This window comes from Athene noctua, chromosome 9 (assembly GCF_965140245.1).
Source record: "Athene noctua chromosome 9, bAthNoc1.hap1.1, whole genome shotgun sequence".
NCBI lineage: Eukaryota > Metazoa > Chordata > Aves > Strigiformes > Strigidae > Athene > Athene noctua.
Window position 1 is genome coordinate 15642060 of NC_134045.1, and position 21506 is coordinate 15663565.

Consider the following 21506-nt stretch of genomic DNA (forward strand, 5'->3'; position numbering starts at 1 on the left):
TACTAGACATGACACAGAAAACAAGACAGAGATGAAGCCTGCAATAAGAGGCTTATGGTGTTTAAGATGTTTAAGAGGTGCTATAGAAGCACCATTGAAGTTTGAGCAATGATGAAACATTAGCAATTTAGCAAACAGGTCAGAATTTTGGGATTCATCAACCACCACTAGTAAAGAAACTTTCCTGTAATATGTATCTATATTAATAGCAGACAAAACAAACAGATTTGCCATATTATACAAATAATTCAGCAAGTATTTCCACTTACCTGATGTAATAACTGATAGTCAAAATTAGGGACACTTTTATCTCTTGTTATTGTTCTCCGTAAATGTTTTGCTCTAAAAATATTTTAAAGAAATTAAATTGTCAGTCTTTCCACAAAAATCTCGGCCACAGATAATCCACATGGTGGCACTATCTCAACACAGAAAGACCACTGTCTGACACCACCACCTCAAAACAACAGCCTACTAGTATTTCACATGTTTTATCACAGAGTATACGTTAACATTTAAAAAGATCATAGGCAAAACCCAACCACTGAGTGAAGCACTAAGATAATATTTTTAACGCAGTCTGGCTCTGAAATTATTAAATTTATGGTACACCAAGTATTAGTGCAAAACCAATTTTAAATACGTTTGCAAGTACTCCTGCACTGACAACCTTTTCAGTCCCACTGCGCAGCACGTCACTGCTGTTCACCAGTGAGTATGTCATGCCTAGAACATCTGTCTGGTGACGTGGATGTGCATGCCTTGGAGAATTAACATCTACTGTCAAACTAGTCATATATGATGTCTAACAATGCTTGACCCACTTTTGGGCTTTATTAACAGTTGTATTTCTTGTTTGCTTACGGGAAACAATAAACATACTTCCGAGGAAGCTTCTATGCTTACTTGTTAAATCTGTTAATTGATTGGACCAGTTGAAGTTGTCTGCTTATGGGATCATCAGCTTTCTCACATGGCTTAGAATTCACTAGGGGTTTAAAAGAACAGGCAGCTAAAATTACAACTGAGTCACACTTAAGAATTAAAAAAACACAGTTCTGAATGAAAAGTGGTATCTACTGACATTAGATTTTACAGTAAAACTATAATAGTAATAACTTGAATCAAATCCATTTATCTTTGGGAATTTTAAATCATTTTAAGTTGCAGGAGTAAGCATTCTTCATCAGATGAGCATGACTAAAGCTTCTGAAGAGACCATGTAATTCTAGACTTAATTCCAATTTTTACAAACCTGAATTAACACACAGGTGCTGTATCACTGGTTTGTTAATTATTACTTACTCATGTCTTCTGTTGTCCTTTTAGAACTATTTTCATAATATTTGAAAGAACTATATGAATCTTGGGCATCAGCATACTGTTACTAATTTTGGTTTTGTAAAAATGAAACATTTACAATCTTTCCTAGGAAAGCAGGCAAGAGTTGTTCTGAAAAGCCTAACTAAAACTCACCCAACAAACTCATGGATGCTGAAATTGGCACACTACTGCTCCTCATCTTTCCTAATGCCTGCTTGTGCAGCTTCACTGTCTACTCTCCACAATTCTGGTGGCAGAAGGTCCTTCCCTGTGCTGATTGTCTAGCTCGGCACAAAACTTGTGACCCCCCCACTTGCCCCAGGTTAGTGAACTGTATCAGCCTGAAAATAAATCTGAAAAACTTCTGAGCCACCATAAGGAAAGTAGTGGATAAACAAGACCAGAAGCTGAGGGCGGCAGGGAAGAGGTGAGGATGGATGGTGAGTAACACCATCTCTTAAGAGGCAATAAGCCATTACATCAGCTCAGCTGTATCGTCAAAGCATACTATGTGTCTCAACATATTTGCTTACACTGTGCTATATGCTGCCATTTACTGAAAGTCATTCTTTTGCAAACTGTGCTTAATGGTTTAGGCAGTTACCTCTGTAGCTCATATTGACATCCCATAATATGAGAGACAGTTACTAATGGAAGAGTCACTCCCTAACCTGTTTTAGGGCAATGGAAACGACAACTAGAGATTTAAATTAATCTGGTTTACTTTGCACTGAAATGGACAATTATTACATGGTTAATATAATCTCAAATGTGGCATTTTTTTTACTTTAAATGCTTTTGTATGTAAAATTCACACACACACACACAAAAAAATGTAAAAACTGAGTTTGCAGCAGTCATGAATATAATACAAAGTCTGCTGCATTTAGTTACAGTATTTTAGGTGCTACCTGTAATAAATACACAAAATAGTTGCCTGTTCTTTAATTATATGTAAATCAATTATATAAAATATTTGACATAGCTGCACATTAATTCCTAAATCCCTTTTTACTCATACCAGTGGAAATATGACATGTACCTTTTTTTCTTATCTTGATAGAAGCATGCTGCTCACATTCCTTTTCTCTCTCTGCTGATGTAGGTACATAGCTTGGTGCTGTTTCCAGCAACTTAATGATATTTGAATTCTTAATTTTAAAAGTTTCCATTTTCACCATTATTAAAGAAAAAGAAAAACATCAGTACAATTTAGGACTCTAGTCTATGCAGTGTGTTAATTAACCGCTGCCAAATGAATGTAACACACAAAAATACCTCATTCTAAATACAAACTTTAAAGAGTATAATTTTGAATAGGGACAAAATCAGTGTTCCACAAGTTACACTGTACCAGAGTGATGATTCTGTAGTCTAGACCTATTATTTTAATAATTATTTATTTTTAATAATTATTTTAATAATTATTTATTGCTAATCTAATTTCAGTTTAAATTGTAATACATATACTAAAATTGACTCAGCACAGGATTTTGTTGTCATAATGCTACATCTCAGAGGTTATTTAAGCGCATAAAGATATGCATTAAATCATTTAAAGAATAATTCCTTATAATTTAATATTACATACTATGTTATTGCTATGAATATAGGGGAAGGTCGGAGTTATAAATGACAAGATAAAAGGTATCAAAAGGCATGAAGGGCAAAAGATGGTGGGTGGAACAAGGAAGATTGCTAGCAGTGTAATTGATTAGTGAACGGTGTTCGTTTTCCTATATTCAATATTTGTTCAACTTTCTGCCGTTACTAGCACAGATTTTAATGTCATTTTCATTCACATATACGCTTTCACTCTTTCTAGACTCATCCTTTTTTTCTAGAATAACTTATTTTAGAAATGCAACAGATTTCATATACCACAGGTATCATATTGTATGTTGTTCAATAAACAGGCATCTTAGTCTTTATATCAAGCATAATTGCTAAATACAGAAGTCTTGGCTAATACTGTTGTGACAAGTATTTATATTTGTTTTCATTCCTATATTATGCATATGGAACTTTAGGAAAATCTAACATCAGAACTGAGCTGCACTTTCTGCACTCACCGGCTCAGCGCAGTCTGCAGGGGTACAGTTCCTTTCGTTCCTTATGTGTGTCATTGCACCATTCTGAAGTAGCAAGTCTACCAGGGCTTCGTTCTTTCCTATCACGGCCTCGTGCAGTGCTGTATTTCCTTTGGCATTAGAAAGGTTAACAGAAGCTCCATGCTGGACAGCAAGATGAAATTGAAGTTATAAAGACAGAGTAGCATGAAATGGAGATAGCACATTACTATCTGTATTTCTCCTCTTTTCTTTTCAATGTATGAATGAGAACAATGCAACAGAAACTTGTAGCTGTATACGAACACAGAAAGCATATACTAGCAATCACCAGTTCAACAATAAGCCACCTGATCATATTATTTACTCCTTTCTCATAGCCACAATTTCATGGATCAGCTCATTTCATTTTTGTATGTATCTACTACATATTCCAAGTTTAAGAGATATTAAAAAAAAAAAATCACAAAACCCACAAGAAACCCTACAGCATAGAATCCTAAGCAGGAAAACATAACACCTGCCAAAAAAAGTTTCATAAAAACAGTTAGCTGTACAATAGTAAAGTAATATTTATCTAATAAAACACCATGAAAGGAAGGGATTGAATGGAGTGAGATAACAAATACTTTTATTTTTTCCCTGAGTAGTTTTGACGAAGAAATGTGCAACTAAAAATACGGATCCCAAGTACTGGATAAGTACATATATCATGTAAGAAATGCTAATCTGAACATTCTGTTTTCAGTGATCCTACCTGTAACAACAAGGCAGTAGTCTCATACTGACCATTCAAGCATGCATAAATTAAAGGAGTATTTCCATATATATCCTTTTTATTTTGTTTAGCATTGTAATCCATCAGACACTTTACCACCTATTGAAAAAAGTAACAATTTTTTAATTTATGATACCAGCTAACCATAATCATGCAGTGAAAGCCCCCCTCCTTTTTTTAAAAAATCCATTTTTTTTTAAATCTAGAATGAAAAAGAGATGGAAGAAAAAAGGATGAAGAAAACAAGTCTTATCTTTGCCAAACAGATGATAACCACAAGTATCTCTTCCTATCACACTAATTTTCATATTTTACCACACACTTCTTTAAAAAAAACTTAGGCAACTGAAAGAAAGGACAGAAAATAAAACTTGAGGTATGTGAAAAACACATCATCGGCAACTTAACAAAACATCCAAACCAAACCATCACAGCAACAGTATCCTTTCACCCTTTCCAAACTCATTGTACATGCCACATGAACTAACCTTCATTAAGCTACAAGTTTGAGCTGTATTCTAGTTTTCTTCTTGCTTCCCTAGTGCTTTGTCTCCCCACCATCTTCACAATTCTCTCAAATTTTTTTTCCTCTTGCAGTCCTCAGCTCCTTATTCTTAAAACTCTAGTTTTCCACTTTTCTGCATATTCCCATTTGCGTTTCTGCACCTGCTTTTTCATGATTGTTGTTTTTCCTCTCTCATTTACTCTCCTTCCTGTATTAACACCCTCCCATCACTAGCTCATGCTTCTCCTTCCCTGCTTATGCTTCCCTGACTTGCAGTGAGGAATGAGGTTATCTGCTACCCTCAGAGCTCCACTTGGCTCACAATCTACTTAAATGTAAATATTTAATATTCTGCCTGTTGAAGATACCAAGTCCACTGCATCAACAGATGTACACACAACCTCCTTGAACAGAAGGTACAGAGAGAAAATACATAGGAACATTCAACTGCACAAGTTATTTTTAAAGTGTTCGATGTATGACAGTAGATATGTGCAGCACTTTCATTAAACCATTATTTCAGGTCATTTAAAAAGGAAAAGGTGCCTACTGAAACTGTTTCAGTTGAAAGATCCCCTTTTCATCTGGAGAATTTAGAGACTGAAAGAAAAAAAGAGTCACCTAACTAATTTTCACTGTTACTGGTTTAGTCTTGTTGATAATTTATTGATAATTTCACAAAACAGCTTTTTGTTGGTGGTTAAGTGTTAAATAGCTTGCATTTATGAAGAGGCTCAGTTACCTGGAAGTGACCTTTCTGGCAGGCTAGATGAAGAGGAACTGCATGTTTTACATTCTTGGCACTGATACTGGCTCCATGTTGCAACAAGAGAGAGACAAGCTCAGAGTGTCCATGCAGTGCAGCCATATGCAATGGTGTAAAACCATCTTGGTTTGAAACATTTACTCCAAGTCCATTAGCAGAGATCCTTGCAAATTTCTGTTGAAGAAAATACACAACAAAACTATAGAATTAGTCATGCTACTTTCTGTTGACAAGAATGCAGACAAATACCTGCTAAGTATATGGACATTACAAGAACTTCTGCTACAAAGCCTGATTTGAGACCTTCAGAGAAAGAGTTCATAAACCAGAGCAGCTTGGTAGTATTTTTCAACAGAACAATACTTTTCTTCCACCATGGGAGCTTCATATAGAGAAATTCCAGACAAAGTATTCATGGTATTAAAAAGAGGCTAAAGCAGCACATGTTGAGATGATATAGCTGTTAGGATGCTCATACATATGGAGAGTAAGTGTTAATATTATGAGTTACTTTCATTTATACAGACATTTATGCTCTTGGAGATAGACACTACATACCTCTTTTATTGCTATATGAAGCTCCAGGTAGTAAAGATAAAAACTAAAATTAATTTTATTCATGTGGAAGTAACACTGGCGCAGAGAACTGACTCCCATGTGGAGTCAAAATAAGGAAACTCCCTGTAAGACAGCTTACACAGCAGTACAGTACAGAACATCCTTTTTTACTCCTCTCACAAACTGTGAAGGTGCCTAACATTTACAGTGGTAGACAATCTTTCATCATGCCTACCTAATGTGCCTACCTAACACAGTGGTTAAGACTAGTTAAAAAGTTCCTTCTACTTTTCATTCAGTAGGCAAGCAAATTCCACCACAAATGCCATTCCTTCCCCTGTTATCAACAAAATAAACTTTACATTTCAGGCTCTGGCATCTTTAGCACACGATCTCTGTACTGAGGGTACATGGACACACATTACCAGAGAATAGAACGTGGTCTGAATGTGAAGCATTTTAGAACAACTAGCATACTCTTAGCCTGCAGAAAATGAATTTAGAAGAAGTTAAGCTATTTTACATTTTCTCAGTTAAGTGATACGGATACTGTTACCTCAAAGTAAACAATACATTGAAATACTTTGTTTTGTTTTGCAATGACTTATCCAGTTACATATACATTCAGACATAGTAATACATGCTCTTCCTGAAAGGCAAGTAATTGGTTTTCTATTTCCAAAAAGCTGGGATCATTCTTTATTTACATTTTTAAAAGTCTATTGTAAAGCCTGACTCTCCTCTACAGTCGTGATAAATAAGGGGAGAGGAAGTCTTTCCAATTGAAAAGGAAGTCTTTGCAATTGTATTTTATCTCTGAAGAGGTTTTAGATATAGCTTGTATGAAAGATATCATGCAATTAAAAAGACTTTATCAGCATTATATTGATTATAGGATTAGCAGGTATTCCTTGCTAACCTGATTACTAACAGATAAGTAGATGTTGTCATTTAATCACTGATACTCTGTGACAGTTAGCAACATAAACTACAAAAGAGAACCAGGACAAACTGAAGCTTAAAGATTTTTTCCCCTTTATTCAAAGTTGTCCAAACCTTAATGACAGCAGTCCACATCCTCTAAAAGCAAACTGCAAAGTTTTTTCACTCCATTAGATGTTAGGCAAATCTTTGAACACTGTTCCTGTGTCCAAATTTTTCTACAGTTCAATTAAGAAGAGAACAATTTGATAACACCAGGTGAACTCTGTTAAGATCTGCATATATTCAACTGCTTTTTAGACAAAAATACAGAGGTGTTGGGAAATATGAATGCTACTTCCCTAGGACTAAAAGTCACATTACAAGAATATAAATTATTCTTTTTACGGAATTAATATTCCAACCTTTTGTGCTGGCCCACATTTTGAGCACTGGCATAACGGATGGCAGAATTCTGGTTTTGATGTACTGGCTGTGTCATCCTCATCTTCTAAGTCTTCTTCCATCCATTCCAAGAGATACCGTACCTAGCATAGAAAGCAAGTCCTCCTTTACAGAGTCCAAAGTTTCCATGTTCTAATAAATTTGCATATGTAGACAAGTAAGATTTCACAAACATACAGTTGTGAATATCTCAGGGAGACCATACAGCTACCTCCTGGCATCAGCTGCCCAGAGGCCAAATTAAAAAAATCAAATGTTATTGTTGACAAAGCATCTAGAAATTTCACCAAGCATAGCAGTGAAGTAAATTATAAATGACTTCCTGCTGCCTAATCAAGATTTCAGTGTTCACTTATTCCAAACCCTCCAAATCCTTTCAGCTCAGATGATCTGTGCCAGCACATATCAATGCAAATTTTGTTTCATCTTTTGCCTTAGCGAACATAAGAAGTGACAAGGATGATAACATTTAACTGGTATTCAAAATTTTGCAGGGGCACTGACTTTTCTTAGGTCTGTCACTTCCCAGGAGCTTGACAGTTGCCCTTTTTCCTCAATGTGCAGTACCTCATTTTTGAGGGAGAGAGAGGCCCTTCAATGAAGACAGTCTTAGGACTCAGAACATTCATGTGTGATTTGCAAACAGTGATATTTACTGCATGTTAATTTTACATTGAATTCTATGTAGCAAAGAAAGGCTGTTTAAATTACACACTTTTACCTTGAAATTCATTAATCCACTGTAAACTAAAGACATCTTAGAATTAGCAGGGGCTGTATGAAGTCTCCATTACTACACCATCTGGCAATGTTAAGCCTGACATCTATCTACTGTTACCATTCTGAGTTTGTATTACACTCAGTGAGACAGGTCTTTCAGAAACTCAAGACAGAAGTGGGAATTAAATTGGTCTCATAACACAACAGACAGTACATTAACAGTCCCCTTCTTCCAGGTGCATGAAAATTGCTAACATCATGGCACTCAAAAACCAAGACAGAAGGAAGATCAGGGTGCTTGTGTGTGGAGGCTAGATCTCCCAGAGCTCCTGCAGATCTTCTGGGAAGTTCCCAGACACAGCAAATTACAGGATTACATAGTGGGTATGAGGCTGTAATACATGTCATCTTGTGAAGGGTTTTCCTTTTACTCTTTTCTTTTTAGCAACTTTTAAGAGACTTGTCTAAAGAAGTATCATTGTCTTATTACCATGAAGAAAGATTAGCCCTTTGTCTCCCACTGAACAGTGGCATGGAACAAAACAGAGGAACCACTTTTTGCTGAGACAGAAGTATCTTTGCTGGCTTTGTGGGTTGGGTCTAATGCCACAGAACTGGATCAATCCAAGAGCTCTACAGGTGCTAGCTAAGAAGAGAATGGGGAGAAAAGAATTTCTTAAAAGGTTCCTTCCACTGTATTTACTCTCACACTTGTCAGCAAGTTCTGCTTCTTACCATTAAGGTAGCTCTGGGAAACTAAACACACCTTAATAATCTATCCAATTAAACAGATGCAGCTAGAATAAATCCTAAAACAACTAGTAAGGGCCTTATACCTGATTCTGAATAATAACATAATTGAGACAGAAAATGCATGTTTTTCACAGGGAATATTACTTTCCATGCAAATTCCACATTGTTCTCTGGAGTAAAAAGAAATCTCTTGAGTTTGTCTGTTTACGGAAGGCCACATGTCTAAAATATTACTGTCACTTCCCTCGTTCCCTGCAGACTGACCATGACTCTCACAACTGACACCTTCTTCTATCACAATTCAATACTGCTGCTCTCATTATCCAAATAGGCAGCTCCGAACACACTAATAACAGTGTCTCACCAAAAATCTGAGCATGCTACTCCTGTGCGTATCTCTATAATTACAGTGGAATAGCTTTTTTTGTTTGTTTGTTTAAAGGGTTTTTGGTCAAAAGATTAAACTTACTTTTCAGCAGGCACACCCTGAACTATCTCAGCAAATTGTCCATCATCTCCCTTTGCCAGCTAACTTGTCATCTAAAATCTTTACACTGCAGAGTAACACATTTCCTGGAATATTTAGCAGAGCACTCCAGGGGCACTGTATGCCAAACTTTTAGCTGGCCCACAAGACTTATTTTGTACATGAGATTTGCTTTTTTTATGGTGGATTTGCACATATCCATTGCATCAGAATAGTCAAAACTGGCTGGGTGGAAGGAATTTCAGAAGAGTGCCTAAACCAGTATTCTACACTCAGACAATGTCAATTCTTCCTTAATACCGTTTGACCAATCTCTTCTGAAATACTTTTAACAGAAGAGGTTCTGTAATGTCCCAGGTCTGTTCTTGTGTTATTCCACTCTAATAATAAAAGGTGGGGGTTTTTTATTTTCTTGGCTTTTAAATCTAAGTATCTTTGTTGAAAGCTGAATGGTTCATCCATCACTAAGGAGCCACACCATACACCTGAACACCAAATCCAATCACTAAGAATGAAAGACCAACACTTGATGTTAAGCAGTATTGACTACTTCTATAGCCTATTTTACTGCCTTAGAGCCATACAAAGGCTTTGTTCAAAGCAATATACAATGGACTAAGACAACTCTTGACAGTCTTCACCAATAATGGAGCTAGAATAACTTTCTAGCAATTCAGCAACCACTTAACATGTAAAAAGTACAGTTTGCAAACCACTCAAAAAAAAGCTGCTGCATAACTGAAACATATTTTGGGAATAAAGCTTAATCCTTTCTATACAGATATTCCCTCCATACTGTCTCAAAATATTTCTTTTTTAGTACAGACACAGAAAATTTAGAAAAGTGGGCTAAATTTTATTTTCAAAATGTTGAATTAGTTGCCATTGAGTCAACTAAAATGTCACTGATTAACATGATTATCTCCAATCTAAAGCACTTGAAGTTTGCAGGTGCTACAATGATGACAAAGGTTGTTTTCTGGCTTCCTGAACAATCACAGTATAATATTTAAAAAAAAAAAAATCTTCCAGTTTCATAGCAGGTTTTTTAAATGCCTCCTCTTGCAAAGCTCAATTGGCTGTCACAGGGGAAACCCACAACAGCACTAATGTTCCTATGGAGACAGACCTCAAGCTGTCAGAATAAGATAAGACTTTTTAAATAACTGTGGGTTTTTAATAGAGACACAAGCTGTAACCTTTGCCATCCAACTGGACAATTCTCTTAGAATGAAGTTTTACATGAACTTGAGTAACGTGGAAAGTAAAGGCACAAAAAATAAGGTGATTCTGTCATCTGAATATATAGATCAGATTTCTATATGCTTTCCATTGCTGCTATCTGTTGAGCATTACTAGAAACTAATTTTTCAAAAAAAATCATAGTGCTATTTAATTTTCTTTAGATATTTTCATGATGCAGTTTATTGTCGCAAAGTCTGTGAAAAGTTAATTGTAATACATTCATGTTTACTACTTGCCAGAAAGATGCTAAGTATTATCATTGTATGTACTGCTGCTTCTTGAAATGATTTAAAGGCTGACCTAGAAATAATTACTAAGATTAAGGTACATGTAAACTAGAATAATTATATTTACTTAACGACTGAAAGTTGATAAATTTGTTTCTATCATCTAACTGGAATAAAACATGAGAGAATCAATATTCACATGGTATGTATTTTGTGACGCAGATTATCTGTTTTACTATGACTGTGTGATGCTTCGTTAGCATCTGTAACTCCTGGTACAGATCATCTTAAGAAATTTTTCAAAACATATATCCAGCAGAGAAACTCTGCATTCTCACATGGGTTCATTATTTTTTTCTGTGCACTAGAAAACAATTAAGAAGTGTACAGCCTTATACATCTTTCCAGAGACAAAACTTCTAATTTAGATTTCCATGTCATCTACAATTTTTCAGTAGACTGACATTAGAAGCACCTTATTGTTCAAATTTTCAGGAATCAAGTGGAACAGTAACTAAAAAATATGTCAAGACAGGTGGTAAGTATCACTAATTACAGAACAACAACTCTGAAACTGGTATTATTACAGTCATCAGTTACCTATCTGAAGTGAAATCCAAACTACAGTAAAGTTGTATGCCCCTGATATAACTTCTCTGTACTGACTGGTGTCACTTAAATTTCCCCTCTGGATGAAATATTAATAAAAATACATCACAACAAAAAAAACAAGAGCCCATTTTTAATTTATAGTACCTATGCACAATTATTACATGCAGTAAACACACAATAAAGAGTAGACAATACTCAAGCATTAGAGAACCTGGTAATTGAGGCATCAGAAAGCATTTGTGGATTTAAAAACACTGTATTACTGGAATGTCTCCTAAGTCAAAAAAACACCAACTGTAAATCCCACCATTCTGTTTCCAGAACTGTGCACAGCATTGCCACTGGAGCATGTGCATCAAAGCACCTATGGGGAAAGATGCAATGTACTTCCGTGACACAGGAACAAGCAACTGGGAACAGTAACACTTTCTGTTGGATTTGCTGTCAAAAATCATGTTTACCTGAAAACTCATCTATTTTGCCTTTTTTTTGTTGTTTTGTGCTAACTGCATATTCAGTCCGATACTGTGACCTCAGTATATGTATCATTTTACAGTTCTGCAATGCACCATGCTCCCCATCTAACAACAGCAGCCTGAGCACCTGCAAGCAAATAAACTGCGCTTTCCCACAATATTTCTTTTTAATGCCTGGGCTGAATGTTGTTCTTCACAAGTTCTTTGCATCTCCTAGAGGTGACTATGCATACATTTTTAAATGACAGGCCTTCACAAAGGAATTTTTCCATTTAAAGTAATTTCTTCAGTGCAAGAAGTCATGGAAGTGTCAAAATAATGGGCCTTAAAGCACTGTAGGCAAAATAATTTGGGGACATGGAATGAATGTTCTTTGTAGAAAATTAATTTAATTTGATTAATTGTTGCTTAAGAAAGGTATTACCCAAAGCATTCTTCACTTAGTACTATTTACAAATTGCTTCCTCAATCTGAATGAGGTAAATTGAAATTCAATAATATTCAACAGCCATGCTAACACTCACCATTTCCAGATCTCCATCAGCAACTGCTCTCAGGAGTTTTTCCACCTATGTATGAAGAAAACAATTTATTTGCTTTTTTAGCATTGGTATTAAGCTGTACACAGAAAATCCTGCATCCTTTACTAACCCTCTAAACTCACGTGGTAGGATTACTGCTAGTGCATAAATGTTGATAAAGTTTTAAAGGAAAAAACTTCTTCCTTTATGAATTACAAAAGCTGTGCAAGGCCTGTGGCCATTTGATGATATCTGACTTGCTTAGTTAAAGATAAACAGTACTTACCTAAATAGAGGACATGTAGCCTACACACTAACAAAGCCATGTAAACTGATATACATTGTTATGCTGCTTCAGCAGCGGCTGACCAAGCATTCCTGTTGTGAGCCTAACTCTAAAAATCCCTACTCAAGACAAATTTCTACCCTGATAAACAGTAGTCCTGTTTGGACTCTTGCTGAGATACTGATACTATATGCTACCAGAAGCACAAAGGGTGGCAGGTTTTATTTTGCTATTTGAGAAACAACAGTTTAAGATGAAAAAGATGTTTTCCAATTGTTCACATCTGCAGATTACTGGTTTATTCTTATGTTAAAACCCAAACATTTACAAATCTAACTTGATTGCAAGTATGCAATTTGTTTTCTTACTTAAAATCTGAAAATCTATAAATATCAAAGGGTACACAATAGCAAAAGCCAGGTCTCTTCAACTCAAAGTTATTCCTGGGGTCCAGCACTAGACCAATAAAGTACATTTATGCTCAGGCCAGCTAATGCCTGAGCACAGCTGCTCAGTGTGGGTATTCTCCTGTTTATGAGCTCTGCAGGGGGTAAAGAGGCAAGTGAGGGGAAGAAGAGATGGAAGGTGCTCTGCAGTGCACTGATGCCACTCCCCTGATCCCTCCGATTGCTTGTAAAAGCAGGAGAATGAGATGTTGTTTTCTCCCCGCTTCTCCTCTGCTTCTATTCTCACCTGAAGGAGCTGAGATCTAAACTGATGAAAATGGGATAGGTGCCAGTAAAAGGGCAGGGAGAGTCCACTAGTACTATCAATAGGCAACTTGTCCAGCCTCTGCAGACTGTTGAAGCATCACTTAATAAGCTTTGTGAAAGTCTGTTTCAGCATTATAGCGAATAATACTTGCACTGTGCTGCTGTGTAAACAAAGTTGTTTCAGTATTAAGAAACATCTTGCAAGTTGAAGATGTCATGGAGTAACAGCTACAGTCACATTTCAGTCTTTATCTAGAAATTACTACCTTGCTGACTGTGACAGCAGTGTTTGGTAAAGCAAACAAGGAAGAATGAGACTAAAAGGAAGTTGTATTTTACTCGTATGATCTCTTTCTTCAGGATTTTAGGAGAAGAACAAGATGCATCTACAGATCAGATGATAGATTAAATCTCTTCATTTTTATGTCTTTTTAGGAAAGCCGCTAAGTTTCATTTTACTACTAGATTTCTAATACAAGGTGAAGCTCCTCTAAGTCACACACTAGGCACTCAAGCTTTCCTAACTTTGAAAGTCTAAAAGTTAGTGTCTAAATCTAAGCCAGTGTGGTGGTTTGACCTTGGCTAAATGCCAGGTACTCACCAAGTCACTCTATCACTCCGCCACCCCCCCTTGTTTTTTCTCAATAGGGCAAAAAGGGGTAAAGAAAATAAGATAGGAAGAAACCCAACCCTTGTGGGTAAAACAAAAGCAGTTTTAATGTATGCAAAGCAAAAGTCTGCACGCGGAAGCAAAAAGAAAATAGATTTATTCCCTACTTCCCATCAAAAGACAATGTTGGGCCTCAGGAAGCAGGGCTCCGATAAGCCTAGTGGCTGCCTTGGAGGACCAAGGGTGACACCCCACCCCCCACCCCCCTTCCTCCTTTCTCTCAGCTTTATACTGGGCAGATGTCACATGGTCTGGAATATCCCTTTGGGCAGCTGGGGTCAGCTGTCCTGGCTGTGTCCCCTCCCATCATCTTGCCCACCCCGTCCCACTGGATGGGGGGGAAATGTGGGAAGAGCCGTGGTGCTGTGTAAGCACCTCTCAGCAGGAGCCACCACACCAGGGTGCTGTCAACACCCTGCCAGCTCCCAGCATAAACCACAGCACCGTGAGGGCTGCTGTAGGGGAAAACCAGTTCCAGCTCCACCAGACCCAGTACAGCCAGTCATTTAAAGCCACTCTCTGGGAACTACAGAACAGAATGTGGTCAACAAATGACACTTGTGCAACTCAGGTCAAACTAAGCATCTCTGAGATTAATTCCTCTCTGGAGGCACTGATTTCTCTCCACTGACTAAGGAGGGAAAACAGATGATGTTCAGGAGCCAGTCTTATCACATACAAGATAATACAGTAATAGCAAGTGACCCGTAAACTGAGATAATTTCTTTCCAAAAATAACAACTTCCTTACGGTTCTAAAAACTGCCTCAGGCCCTAGCAGTGAAGAAACATCTGTTATGCAGCTTATAGATAATTTATTGGGAGTACCTAGGGCAAGATGTCTGCTACATGCATTTCCCCATCTTTCCAGTTTGCCTTCTCACTCCTCCATGGAAGTACTTTCCTTTAAATGTAAAAATAGATTAAACAAATCTACTGCAATTCACTCGCATGCTTAGTTTCTCTGTTGATGAACTGTGCAAGGAGTTACTAGTTCCAACAGAGGAAGTTCCAAATTTACATGCCTGGCTCTTTTCCTCTCTCTTTTCTAAATTGTAAACAAGCCACATACGAGACATACACCGTGACCGGCTCATTTAAGTGAAGAGTTTAACTGACCAGCAGTATTGATTAATAAAGTTCTAACTGCATCCCCTTAATGCATGGTCTAAGCCTTGAAGTCTGGAAAACTGACCTTATCAGCTTCCAGTGGCATTCGCTTCATGGAGCTCATTCAGGATTAGGCCCTTGCCTCTTTGCTTAGTAAGAATAAGAGCAGTGAGCCCATGTGAAACTCGGCAGACAGAAATGAACTAAAGCTGGATTACAGGAGGTCATCAACCCCAAGAATCTAAGATGTAAGCCACTTGTAATCTTTTTCCCTTCTTTGAACTACAGTCTTAGCTCTTGGGCATAATAAATTTGTTCCTTTAAGGAAAAATAAATCCTCAATCTGTGAGATGATCTTTTATATACATTAGACTTTATTTAGAGTGCTTGACTCTGTACAAACAGGGAAGTACACTCCCATATTAAGGCTCTGAGTAACTGATAATGAAGTCTGAAGTAATACTGTCCAGTCAAACCTTATATCTTTGAGTCTATTAAACATTTTTAGAGAACACACTTTTGCCAAGAGTTTAATAGCAGGAAAAGGAAGAATTTGAAGGTGGAGGTGATACAGAGAGAAACAAAAATACTGAGGAGGTCAATTTAGAAAAAAAAATGGAACAGTGGAACAGGAGGACTGCAAAAAATAAAAGAGAGAAGCATCAGGAGTGGTAATGTGACAGTCTGGGAGGGGATAAATGGAAAGTATGGATCCAAGGTCCCACACGAAAAAATTCAGAGGATGGCATCTTGGTTAGTGCAGACAGAGCAAAATCAGCAAATGCGTATGTGCAAAATACTTAGTATACCATGTGTACTTCTTCACATGTTACAAAATTAATTTCCTATGCCTATTCTGAAAGCTTGTCTTAACATTCGCGTTTGTTAGATTGTTTGGCAGTATGCCTGTACTAGTCTCTTTTTCCTGACAGATTTTGTAAGCTAACAACAGCATGTAATTCCTGGACAGGACAGCAAGGTCCTTGGGGCACTGACTGCCATTACAATTTTGTACATCTCAACAAATTCTCAAATTGTGTAGTTAACTGCAGTAAATCCAAACAACTGCTCCAAATATGCTTCCAATTTTTCCCCAAAAATAAACAGCAGAGACACTGATACCACACAAAAATAAGTGTTTAGATACTGAGATGACAAGCACCTGAGGATAGCAGCATACAATTTTCCAAACCAGGCAGAAGGCTATTACTGAAGAAGCAAGTGTTGCAAATTATCACTCTTCTAGCTTCCTTCACTTTGCTTATTGTCAAAATTTATACCTCAGACGTACCTCTTTATAACTACTTTTTACTTCTTCTGGCCTTATATCAGTTGATGTTGATGACAGGCTTGAGACAGATGATCCTCTGCTAAAGGTTTCTGTTGAACGCTGAGGAGACCTAAGCGGTGACTTAAAGTTGTCAAAAAAAAACCCAAACCAGATACATATCAGATTAAGCAGGTTAAACATAGGCAAAAAAAAGTTTAGCAACTTGCACTGGTTGTTACCTCAGAAGCACTCTGTCCTCTTTCAAACGTTACATAGTTTAATTCCATCAATGACAAAATCTGCATAAAAATATTAATAAAGAGAACCAATGTAACTCTACTTAAAGAGAAATCTACTGAATGAAATTCAAATTAGCTGGCAACCTAATAGTAATAACAGACTGACTGAGCAGATTAAAAGTACCCATTTACAAATTTATGTTCTATACCACAGACTGTATTCACACTATTAGATTTAAAATGTGACCCTTCTTCTTCCTTAAAGTGAAACATACATTTTAACTTTAAGCATCTACACCTCCATGGAATTGCATCAGAAAGAAATCAGGCTAGAAGATAAAGAGGAATACCTTGGAATTTAATGCACACTGTAGGGAAGTCTCTTTCATCCTGTTTTGAATTTCTGGATTTGCCCCGTTTTGCAAAAGCACTTCTATGATCCCTTGATAGCCCCAACGAGCAGCTATATGGAGAGGAGTATCTCCCTTTTCATTACCAATATCCAGTCTACAGGAATGCACATCATAGTAGACTAAAGCTTTGACGCACTGGAAAGAAAAGGAAAGCTATCAATAAATTATAGTATTGTTTTTCAATTCATATAACATGTGCAATCCTAAAAAGGTTTTTTTCATTGCTGCTCATACAATCCACTGCCTAAAGGGCAGGCTTTTACGATTCAGTGTCATTAAACAAAGAGTTAAATAACTAAATCTGCACAATACCACTATCTTTAATGTGAATGTATAATAAAATTTTCTATGAACTACTTAATAAACTCCTAATTTACAGCATGAAATAGTTAGCCTCCAAATCCTTTTTTTATTTACTTTTAAAAATATGTATGTTTAGTGCAAATTCACATCACAGTTTAATTCCATTCCATTAGAATGTCCATTTAGTTTGTTACAAAACAATTACTTACATCCTCATGACCATAAGTGCAGGCTAAATGAAGTGGAGTATTTCCATTATTGTCCTGAACATCAGTACTTGCCTTATAGTGCAATAAGAGAAGCTTAAAAGAAAAATAAAAGTAGACATTTAAGTAACTAAAAAATTAATGAAAAAACAATTGTTACTCTGTAGGTTCCTTTAGGTTTCTAGCATGATGAAGCACTTCATGAAAAACTAGCTATGCCAGACCCTACCCTCTCCTGTTTCAGACACTACCCTCTTGGCATTACAGTCCTGGTTTTGCCCTACCCTAAGAAAAAAATAAAAGCTGCTTCTTACGTATTCAGAGTTGTCATTGAAAAAATGAATCATCTACTGCAGCAAACACTGCAATACATATACATGTTAATCTATCCTGTATTTTAAGAGCCTATGTAAGTGAAGACACAGCTTAATTTCAACAATGCTAACTGAGGAATCTCACATATATAAAATTCAAGTACACAATAATAAATGTAGTTACACTGTCTATCCTAAACACAATATGAAGTCATTTAATTCATTCCAGTGACTGCAATGGTTCTTCTGTCTTAAAGAAGAACAGAGATGTTAAGAGGCTCTCCATTTGTACTATGTATTAGAGATTTGTATTAATAAAATGGATGAATTCTCAGGCATGCATAGCTGTCAACTGCTTGGTTATTACAAATGGCTGAAAACTTTGCAATATACGAAAAAATAAAATATCATGCAAACTGCAATGATAAAAGATCCTCAATTCTGACAGCGTACACAGTTCTGGTAAAAGCTTCTCAGAAGACCTAAATGACAGTAACAGTAGAACAGCTTAGTACGAGACATATATTTACTATTTAGGTTAAGTATTTCTTTTTATTTCTAATTAAGCCTTTTGGTGCTTACTGTAACATTTTGATATCCCTTCTGACAGGCAAGGTGAAGTGGAGTTGAACCATGGTAATCTGTAGCATTGACAATGGCTCCTTTGGCTACTAGTAAATCCACTAATGATGTTTGCCCTTGAAAAATATGCAGACATTAAAAGAAAGAAGTAAACTTTTCAGAAAAACATTTCTATTTTTCAAATTCAAACACGAGCTATAAACTAAGACACCCGGCATTCCTGAATACTATGTTCCCATATACTGTATATTCACTTCCTTGGTATTTGGTGTTTTGTTGCAGATTACTCAAGGTCAAAGCTCAATAAAAGAACCTCCAGCTAAAAGCAAGCTGTGCTTGTATCTTATGAGTAAGAAAATAAGAGACAAAAATGCCATGTCACACAAAGCACTCTCCTTGGGATTCAAGATAATAATAAAAAGAGATTATTTTAAAAAACTAAGAAAATTAATGCCTCTTCTCATAGATCAATGGCATAATGAACATTAAAAGACAGGAGATGGTCCAAATCTATCATTTATAGCCAGCTGCAGGACAGAGAAAAGATTAATTTCTCAATCAGACAGTTCTTTAAAACAAGACTGGTTTCTGATGACACGTTTTTACTTTTTTCACAGCTGAAGAAAGAACTACTGTGGTAACCACTAAGGCAAAATAAACAGTGAAACAAACAAACAAACAAAAACTTAGCCATTAGAAACTCATCTTAAAACAATATACAATATCTTCAATCTGTGCCAAGATACCAGCTTCCACAGCAAATAAGCAGAAAACCATTTAATGCAAAATTCACTCTTTAATGCAAAGTTGGAAAACATGTTAACATAAAGGTAAGGATCATAAGGAGTGGGAAAAACTAGTAAGGAAAACCAAAAATACTCACCACAAATAGCAGCTATATGAAGTGGTGTATATCCCCGATCATCTCGGGAAAATGGAGTGATAATAGAAGGATCGTTCAGTTTCCTTTAAAACATAATGGTTTAAAAGCAGCTCAGTTACCTATGCACCAGTGGTAAGGAGAGAAAGAAAAATTTGCCAAGGCTGACAAAAAATTGATTTTGGAACTTTTTATCCCTTATCCTTTCACATTGACAAATTTTTCTATAAAGAGATTTACATTTTGTTAAGAGATGTGGTTTTGTCCAAGACGTGTAAGTTAGGTTCAAGAGAAGAAATATTTCACACCACGTTTACCAAAGGACAACCTACATCACAAAATTGGCTGGTTCCATGACATTCAGTACTCTGCTTTTTCAAACCATACAAACATACACTCTTTATTACATCCTGAAGTACTACCAACTTCCTCTACAACCCAAAGCAGCATACTTTCTAAAGTAAATCTCAGATGAAGACTTTCACATAGCTTTTTCTGTATTTGTGGAGATTAAAAGTGCTTACCCAGAAACTAGCCTCTCACACTTGTCACAGTAACAGAGTGGATGACACATTTTCTGTACAGTGTCCTTATCACTGTCACCTTGACTTAGTAATCGCTCCACTTCCTCCTGATTACCTGAAGCAATATGCTACAAAAAGCCAAGAGAAAAAAAGAAGATGAGGAACCAATATAAAAGGCCTCCTCCTAAGAAAAAAAAAAATAATCAGAAAAAACACAGTAATTTACTGAAGCGCAAAACAAAAGGAAGCGATTATAAAAGACATGTATTCAAGCATTAGAAAGCAGAAATGAACAATGTCACAGCGCAAAACCCCCTAATGGGCATTCACTATTAAAAAGAATCTGTTCTTGGCTTACTTCACTTTCTATAAAAAATTAAAACAATTCCTATTGTCCTCTTTAGACTCAGTCACGAAATTGTGCTCCCTCTGTGCAAAAACATTTCTATAAAATTACTAAGTCTCTAGCCATAAGCTGTGAACACATATAATTAGAAGCTCTGGTTTGTGTCCTTGTATAGGCAAAATTATTTTAGAATGACTATATAAGATTAACATATAATATAAAGTAGCTGTCAGGTGACCATGTTTAAATTATTTCAGAAAACTCTTTTAATTTCAAGCACTAAAAGCTGTGAGAGGCAACCAGATAGTAATATCACATCTGTGCATTAAATGGGCCAATCAACACCAATAGCGGTAGCATTTCATCCTAATTTCTTCCATACTTCATATAGCATCCTGAAATCCATAAGATTATATTAACTTGGTAACATTTTGGCACAGAAATGCACAAGACTCAAAATACACTCTTAGCATCTACTAAAACACATTTCGCAGTACTAATGTAATTAACACTGCATTACATTTCAGAAAATTGCAGAAAGGAAGGGAAATAAATGTGCAATACATAAGTACATATATATTCTGCCACAAAAGTTATTAACCTTAAACAAGCAGTCTATTGGTGTAGCAGACATCTGGGTCAAGAAGTTCATCCTTTGTCTTAAAAGCAGCTTGTCACACAGTCTCTCAGATTCCTGAAAATAAAATCTATGGATCAATTATCTATATACTCATTTATAGGCAAAAGTACCTTAACAGTGGAATTAACTATAAAAAATAATAAACACTGTATTTACCATTTAGGAATTATCAGATGCACGTAAAACCTAAATCAGTTTCACATTTAGGATTCTGAGACTTAAAGAGACACCTGCTCTTCAAAGAAATAATAAGCAGATGTTCACCAGAATATTCCTTTACTGTAATTCTCCATTAAATAACTGAACATTAACACAACTACAGTTGTACCATCTAAAAAAGAACACAGCAGAATTAGAAAAGACATTAAAAAGACAACAAGAATTGTAAAAGGTGCAATGCAGCTTTTTTACAAGGAGAAATTAGGATTCTTCACTCTGGAAAAGATTTGACTGTGCTATTGTAGTCTATAAAAATCACAAAAAGTCCAAATAAAAAATGCAAAGAATGAATATCCACTATTCCTCAAAATATAAGAACTGGGATGCCCACCAAAATCATCACACATTAGGTCTGGAGAAGAATGG

At 36.2% G+C, this 21506-nt stretch overlaps 1 protein-coding gene across 6 annotated transcripts in view; it reads right to left on the reverse strand.

The window, feature by feature from the left end:
- Positions 1-21506, reverse strand: part of ANKRD27 (ankyrin repeat domain 27) — a 48004-nt gene that overhangs the window by 3272 nt on the left and 23226 nt on the right. For all 6 annotated transcript variants that reach the window (XM_074913108.1, XM_074913111.1, XM_074913110.1 and 3 more), the window contains 16 exons: positions 20883-20975; positions 19936-20063; positions 19415-19497; positions 18532-18647; positions 17639-17731; positions 17064-17261; positions 16714-16773; positions 16496-16615; positions 12430-12474; positions 7346-7468; positions 5418-5615; positions 4150-4269; positions 3396-3557; positions 2366-2474; positions 907-988; positions 270-342 (listed from right to left, as the gene is read on the reverse strand). In XM_074913108.1, the coding sequence (XP_074769209.1) occupies positions 270-342; positions 907-988; positions 2366-2474; positions 3396-3557; positions 4150-4269; positions 5418-5615; positions 7346-7468; positions 12430-12474; positions 16496-16615; positions 16714-16773; positions 17064-17261; positions 17639-17731; positions 18532-18647; positions 19415-19497; positions 19936-20063; positions 20883-20975 (1803 nt within the window). The remainder of the gene's footprint in view (positions 1-269; positions 343-906; positions 989-2365; positions 2475-3395; positions 3558-4149; positions 4270-5417; positions 5616-7345; positions 7469-12429; positions 12475-16495; positions 16616-16713; positions 16774-17063; positions 17262-17638; positions 17732-18531; positions 18648-19414; positions 19498-19935; positions 20064-20882; positions 20976-21506) is intronic.